Source organism: Balaenoptera musculus, chromosome 13 (assembly GCF_009873245.2).
Source record: "Balaenoptera musculus isolate JJ_BM4_2016_0621 chromosome 13, mBalMus1.pri.v3, whole genome shotgun sequence".
NCBI classification, from domain to species: domain Eukaryota; kingdom Metazoa; phylum Chordata; class Mammalia; order Artiodactyla; family Balaenopteridae; genus Balaenoptera; species Balaenoptera musculus.
The window spans coordinates 48,781,765-48,789,368 of NC_045797.1; the positions used below are offsets into that span (position 1 = coordinate 48,781,765).

Here is a 7,604-nt window from a genome sequence, read left to right on the forward strand (position 1 = left end):
AAATACTTCTGATCTTAGCACAGAAGTTAAGAAAATTATCACTTAGCTTTCAGATTGGAAGCATAAACAGAAAATAAAATTGTTAAATAATCAGTTAGATATGGAAGCAACTGCATATTCCAAATAGGCCTAAAATAATACCTGTGGTGGTTATTAATTTTTAATGTGAATCAGGGAAAAAAAGGGATAAAATGTTTCATCACTGGGTTTGTGGAGGGTTTTTTTGGTAGGCTAGTTTTATGATATTTAGAATCTTTGTTTATATATGGGTTACAGAGATGTTTCAGGCCTGCATGCGAAGCAACCTTTTGGTTAGAGTTGCAAAAAAGACAAGTATTTTCCTTAAACAGGAGGCATTTCTCAAATGGCTCTATGGCAAAATGGAAGCGTTTGAGGCTTTGCTTTGGTCTTTGTAATCTCATTCTGGTTTTACCACCAGTTTGGTTTTGGTGCGCTCCTTTTACAGTTGTGAAAACATATCAGAACTATCTGAGCCAATAAAAATAAAATTAAAATTCTTTGATAAGATGGTCCATTTACAATACAAATTCCTAAATGGAAAAAAAAAGGACATATATATTCTTAGTTTAGAAAATGTAAACCCTGCATTCCATTAAAACTCTCAAGTCTGACTATCATGAGCTACACGATTAGGATTTTTTCTCCATTCTCCCCATTCTTTTCTGACAGACAAAGTGAGGTAATTATGAAAATGTGTTTAAAATGAAAGCATTCCATCAGGTGCGGGGAAATGATTTAGGTAATATTTAAATAAAACCCCTTTTCTAGCTCTTGAGAGACCATGGTAAAACAATGCTTCACAAAATGAGCAAGTAGAAAGTTGTCATTTAGTGAAAGTTAGCAGCTGAGCTAATTGGCAGACTTTGGCAAAGATGACTGTATTTGAGAGAGAAAGTGCTGCCTTTGGTTTGTCAGGTAGTGACAGAGTTCCTGCAGTAGGTTCTATTCTTCTTGAGAGGAAATTAATTTCCTGTAATCAAATGCTGTGGATTATAGTCTTTGTCTCCTTCTGCCTCAGCCACAGAAGCAACTCCAAGGCTTCTTTATTCAACATTACATGAGCTTTTGTAAAACAAGCAGGGATACATTCAGCATACAAAGGTTTCACCTGCTACGTTTTGTAGCTCCAGAACAAATGGCTGCTTTGAGACTGAGAGCTATTCCTTTGTAAGTGACTATATTTGTAAGGCTTTATTTGGGAAAGGAAAGGGAAGTGACGACAAGAAACCCACATTTAGGCAGATGAAATCTTGGTGATGTTTGAAAATCGAATTACAAAGCAGCATAGTGCTATGTGGTAGGAAAATGATTCCCAGTAACTAATAGGAACTTTTGTAGAAATATAAAAAAATAGGGACTTCCCTGGTGGTCCAGTCGTTAAGACTCTGCACTCCCAATGCAGGGGGCACGTGTTCAATCCCTGCTCAGGGAACTGAGATCCCACATGCTGCATAGCACGGCCAAAAAAGAAAAAGACCTCTTGCTTAGCCACCCGAAACACCGTTGAAGAGTTTAAGGGTTAGTGGGTATAAAAAAGAAATCCCCCTCCCTATCGGGGGGGAAAAAAAAATATATATATATATATGTATGTATGTGTGTATATATATATATATACACACATACATATATATATGTGTGTGTGTATATATATATATATATACATATATAAAATTACTAGTGATAGTGAAATAAAAGTACCATTTTAGCTTTTTTGAACTGTTCAGTTTCTGGTGTGTGTATATATACACACACACACCTTCCACATATACACACTATTTATGCAATCTTGAGATTATTTAAGTTCATTATGCATAACTTACAAAGAATAACATTTTGAAAATTATAGCATTTTTAATTCATTACATCTGAAAAGTTATCTTTTTTCTGTAAGACAAGGGAGAGGATGGAGATTCAGAGAAAGAGAAAACACAATCCTTAGAGAAAAATGACCTGTGATCAGAGATGGGATAGAATCTTATCTCTCTACAGCTCCTTTTCTTTTAAATTCTTTTAAATAATAATAATAGTAAATTTATTACGTAGAGGAAGAGAGCCGCTCCCCCCTCCTGCTATCTCTAAACTAAATCCCAGGACTTTTCTCCCCATCTGTGGTCAGTTTCAGTGCCCGACTAGGCCTTGGAGAAAATAGTAATGCACCCTGGGATCCATTTCTTGTACCCAAGGAAGAACTTTGTACTTTGGAAAGATTGAATGAGGGTTTGTCAGTTAAATAAAAGTGGGGCAGCCAGTCCTTTATTTATGATCATCTACTAGGTACTGAATTTCGACTCAAAACCAGTCTAGATGGTCTTTAAAAATATTTTCTTGCTTTCTCCTCTCAAATTTAGTTTTGGTGATCACTCAGCCACTGCCAGTGAATGAATAACATACACACATACCGATGTTAACAAATAAACCTCTAACAGAAAAGAAAATTAGTTGTTTTAGTTTGTAAAATTGTGACTAAAATAACACTTTTATTATTTATTTATTTATTTATTTATTTTTTTGGCTGTGTTGGGTCTTCGTTTCTGTGCGAGGGCTTTCTCTAGTTGCGGCAAGCGGGGGCCACTCTTCATCGCAGTACGTGGGCCTCTCACTATCGTGGCCTCTCTTGTTGCGGAGCACAGGCTCCAGAAGTGCAGGCTCAGTAGTTGTGGCTCACAGGCCTAGTTGCTCCATGGCATGTGGGATCTTCCCAGACCAGGGCTTGAACCCGTGTCCCCTGCATTAGCAGGCAGAGTCTCAACCACTGCGCCACCAGGGAAGCCTAAAATAACACTTTTAAAAGTAGGCAATTAGACTATTAAAAGTGCCTGGATTATCTTTTTGTTCAACTCTGTATTCATTGCAATAGGAGGCAATACAATGTCTGAAGTAATCCTAAATTTAGCTATCTTGTTTCAGTCTAGAGTTAACCGTAAGCATTTTGTATCAACATCAGTTGGATTCCTAAAATGATAATCTCTAATATTATAGGGTAGAGTCATTTTGATGTTATGATTTTATTCTCCATGTTGAGTTTATTGTGTTTCACCTAACACATCAACATGGCCCTTTAGAACTACATGGAGCTTATTTGGAGCTACACTTACAAGAACCTGTTAACAAAATCGATCTTTGATTCACAGTCCCTAGTTTTTGGTGACCAAGAGGAATAGGAATTGCTACATTTAGCAACAGTATCCTTTTCCGAGAGCATTCGATGCTATTCCATTAGGCCTGGAAATAGACGGTAAATGTAGCTCTCTGGCATTCAGGAAACTCCATAATCACTTGGTGTTTTTTTTCACCCTCTTTCCTACAGCCAACCCAACCCGGGCAGGCGGGAGAGAGCCGTACCCAGGCTCAGCAGAAGTGATTCGGGAGTCCAGCAGCACCACGGGCATGGTCGTGGGGATCGTAGCCGCCGCCGCCCTGTGCATTCTCATCCTCCTCTACGCCATGTACAAGTACCGAAACCGGGATGAAGGCTCATACCACGTGGACGAGAGTCGAAACTACATCAGTAACTCAGCACAGTCCAATGGGGCTGTAGTAAAGGAGAAACAACCCAGCAGTGCGAAAAGCGCCAACAAAAACAAGAAAAACAAGGATAAAGAGTATTACGTCTGATCCCAAGATCTGAAAAGGACCCTTGTATAGAAATAGTCTTCATTTTATCTGAGACATAATATAAACTTATTTACTTTCCTTTTTATGAAGCACATAAAAAAGAAGACAGGGAATGCAATCAGGAAGGAAAGACTGTTTTTAAAAAATAAAAACAAGTATCTCATGCTCTTGTTTCTCCAAAAAAGAAAAAAAAAAAAAAAAGCAGAGGTCAATAAATTCCCTAACATCCACCGTGTTTTAATTTACTCTGCCTGTCTTTATGTTGCTGGAACATTTCTAAAAGACAGTGGTGATCGCACGCATTCGTAAAGCAAAGGAGTATTACAACATCGGGAGGCACAACACAAAAACAACACAAAACACAACACAGAAAAAGAAGCTACCTATGATCCCGGATTTAGCCAAAGTGCTAGCACTTTCCCGAGAAGTCAGTTAGTCTGATTGCCAGAGAAGACTGTCCTTTTGAGTGACTCAACCTGCAGACCTTTTCAGAGTTCGTCGCCTGGCACAACTGGAGCAGTGGCTGGAACTTGCACTTGAAACAAAGTGCTGGCTTTTTTGAAGACTTGTGTAGGAACACATTCAAAAAGCCCCCTTCTGGTTGTGAGGGCAAAAAAAACAAAGTATGGAGGCCTTATTTTCAACAATGTGAAAGATAAGGCACATTTTCACACTAAAATTTCAAAACAGAAAGAAAAAAACAAGAGGGTATAGATGCAATCATTGGGAAATTTTCATGCACGCTTAATATGTTATTACATGTGTTTATATAAAATCCATTTCTGTGTGCTTTCTGGACTGTGATAAGTGACGTTTTATAGCCTGTTGTATAGAAAATGCAAAATATATCTCTGCTTTTCAGCCATTTTTGGTAAATTCAATGTTATAAGTGTTGCTAAGTATAGGGAGTTTTATGACATCAGATCAACAATTATTTCAGGGTTTTTTTTTTTTTTTGCCACCATTATAAATTGCCACAATTACTTACTTTTTTAAAAAAAAATTACAATGTAGTGTTTATTCTAAGGAAGATATGTATGAATGTATATAAAAAGACTCAGCTACTTTTTTTTCCTTACATGTACAGCCTTCATTCTGTTGCAGTTAAGTTTTAGTATTTGTATGAAAGGTGTGATTTAGAAGGTAAACTATATACATATAATCTTTGCTCCCCCAAATACTCACATTTCCCACATACATTTCCCATTCACGATCACAAATATGCACGCACACACACACCCACACACACACACACACACACACACACACAAATCCAGAGGAATCCATCAGATAGGATGGAAGACCCAGACGTACATATAATAGCAAATATTTACTGACAAATTGAAAAGCAGAAAGGAAGATCATTGTGCCAAGGTATTGATGACAAATGGGGTGATTTGCTTCATTGAGATCATTCTCCCAGGAAACCTCCAGAAGATTTTAGTCCCTAATGAAATGGAACCTTTCCTTATCAAGTAGACTATCAATGGTATATTGCTGCATGAATATAAACCATTACGTGGGAAGGTTATGGAAGCAAAATTGGTTGATCTACACCTTAACCCTGGCTGCTGCAAATGAAAACTTTTTTTCCAATAAAATTATATATATATATATATATATATATATATATATATATATATATATATATATAGTCTCTGAACCTGATGTGCATGATAAACATTTTTGGAAAGTAAACACTTTCTCAACTAAGAAAGTATTTTCAGTAATTTTTGATTCTGTATTACTATCCATTTAAGAAAATCATTATTTGTTGATTATAGACTATAATTTAACTTTTCTGGTTTTACATATATATCATTAAATATAGTTTTAGTTTAACACACATTAAGTAGTAGAAACATATAGATTATTCACTTGTATTTGCATATTGTTTCAATGATGTTCATAGCAATAAATTATTAGTATGAGAAGGAAATGCAATATTAGATTGGAAGGTGATGCCTCAGTAAAAATTGGTCGCATTACTTTAACATCTCCTAAAAGAATGATATTAGATTTCATAGAAGAGAAGAATACTTTTACAATTAGCTTTAATCAGAAAAGGCAAAAAATGCAAAACATCTTCTGTGATACTTCAGTTGATGAAAAAAGCCAAGACGTGGCCTGGATTTCAGACATACAGCACCTTAGATATATGTATAATTCATAGCAAATCAACCATCTATGGTTGCCAAGTAATTGCTATATATGAAAAGTCTTAAAGGGTTTTCATGACCCAGAAAGTAGAGGTATAAAACTAAAATTTATTATCCATTACTTGTGTTTCAGATTTTCTTCTTTTTTAATTTGCCAGGTTAAAGGATTCATAAGTAGTTGTTGTTTTCCTCTCATCCAGTCTTACTCAGGGAAAGCCAGTGAAATAGAAGGTAAATATAAAACCACTCATTTACATCTTGAGGTTTAAAAAAAATGGTTGCTTTTCCATTTGATCTACTGAACTTGAACTTGTTTCCATCTGGAAAGATTCTAAATTGTGATAGAAAATAACTTAAATAATGATATTTTTAAGCAGTATATCTCTGAAGCATGTTGTTTGGAATTGATTTCAGTGTTTCTTTCCAGCATAAATTTTAAAATGTCATGCAATATTGTCGGTAAAAATATTTCTAATGTTATTGGCCTACACAAAATCTAGCAGTTTTTTTTTTTCTTTTTTTCTTCTTTCTTTCTTTGTAAATGGGGAAAGAAAAGAGAGAAACACGAGCTAGGGAGAGAAAAGATATGAATAAGATCCCAAGTATCTTCATACCAAATGTATCAGGGTTCCACGCATAGTTGGCAGTTAATAGAGGATTTCACACTACCTGGCATAAATTTGATTACATCTCTAGACTGTAACTTTTCTGATTGAGTATGCTTCTTTTTTATCCATGTAATGTGTTGCCTTTAAAAAAAAAAAAAACAAATACTACAATAATGTGTGAGGTGGTCAATCCCTAAGACATCAAAGAAAGGCCACATGACCCTACCCTTCTAGTGCTTTGTGTGATTGGGTATCTAAGGGTTTTGTTTTGTTTTGTTTTTCTGTTGCAAGGCCAACTTATCCATTATTGGAAATGCTAAGCAAGTGGAATTTACTGTTTTGTTAATAAAATATTTCTTAATACTACTGTGGATTTATTGATTTTTTAAAAGTAATTGCAACACCCTTTGGGGACAAAGTGGCACCATAAGGAAGACTGCATTTGAAAGGAAAACCCGTCCTTAGACAAGCAGAGGAAGAATACCAACTCTTGTTTTCTGGATTTTAATATTCATTAAGCACCTCTACATTGATACACTTAAAGATACAGCCACTAAATGTACTTTTGTTTACATCTGTTCATCTTACTATGTGTGAAACCACGATCTCATACATGAACATGCTGATTTCGTAAATATGGTTTTCTCTATAAAAAGCAATGTAATTCAGGTTAAGTAAATTTGTGATTAAATTTACCTAGTTGTGATTCCTCATTTCTAGGCTCCTATAGCTTCTATTCATTGGTTCTAATTCTCTTTGTGCAAAACAGAATGTACCCCATATTCCACATGACAACCTTTCCAATATTGTTATCCCCCTTCCATGCTTGCCTGGGTTTTCTCTTCTTCAATCTTAACTTTCTGGTTTCCCTTGGTCATTTCATTACTTAAGTTATATGGATGCTAAAGTTCTCATAATCTTAATGCCCTTCTTTTGAACCTCTGTTCTTCTCAAAATGTGATACAAAAATGACCATAGTGTTTTTAAGACCAAATTATAATGGGTTTATCACCTTCCTTGATTTGAAGTTTATTCTCTATAATACTAACACTTAAGGTTTCATTTTTTAAAGAAAAATCTTATAATAGTTATTTCAATTATAATGAATTTGCGATCAACTACCATCATCAGATTTCTTTCCATGACGTTTCCTTTAACTTGTACATATGAAATTGGTTATTTGATTTAAATGCAGGACTCT

General features: G+C 35.3%; 1 protein-coding gene across 24 annotated transcripts in view; it reads left to right on the top strand.

The window, feature by feature from the left end:
- The window catches only part of NRXN1 (neurexin 1), a 1,116,259-nt gene extending 1,109,161 nt beyond the window's left edge, over window positions 1–7,098 (top strand). For all 24 annotated transcript variants that reach the window (XM_036873338.1, XM_036873339.1, XM_036873343.1 and 21 more), the window contains one exon: window positions 3,329–7,098. In XM_036873338.1, coding sequence (XP_036729233.1) covers window positions 3,329–3,636 — 308 coding nt within the window. In that variant the 3' untranslated portion in view covers window positions 3,637–7,098. The remainder of the gene's footprint in view (window positions 1–3,328) is intronic.
- Window positions 7,099–7,604: the final 506 nt, after the last annotated feature.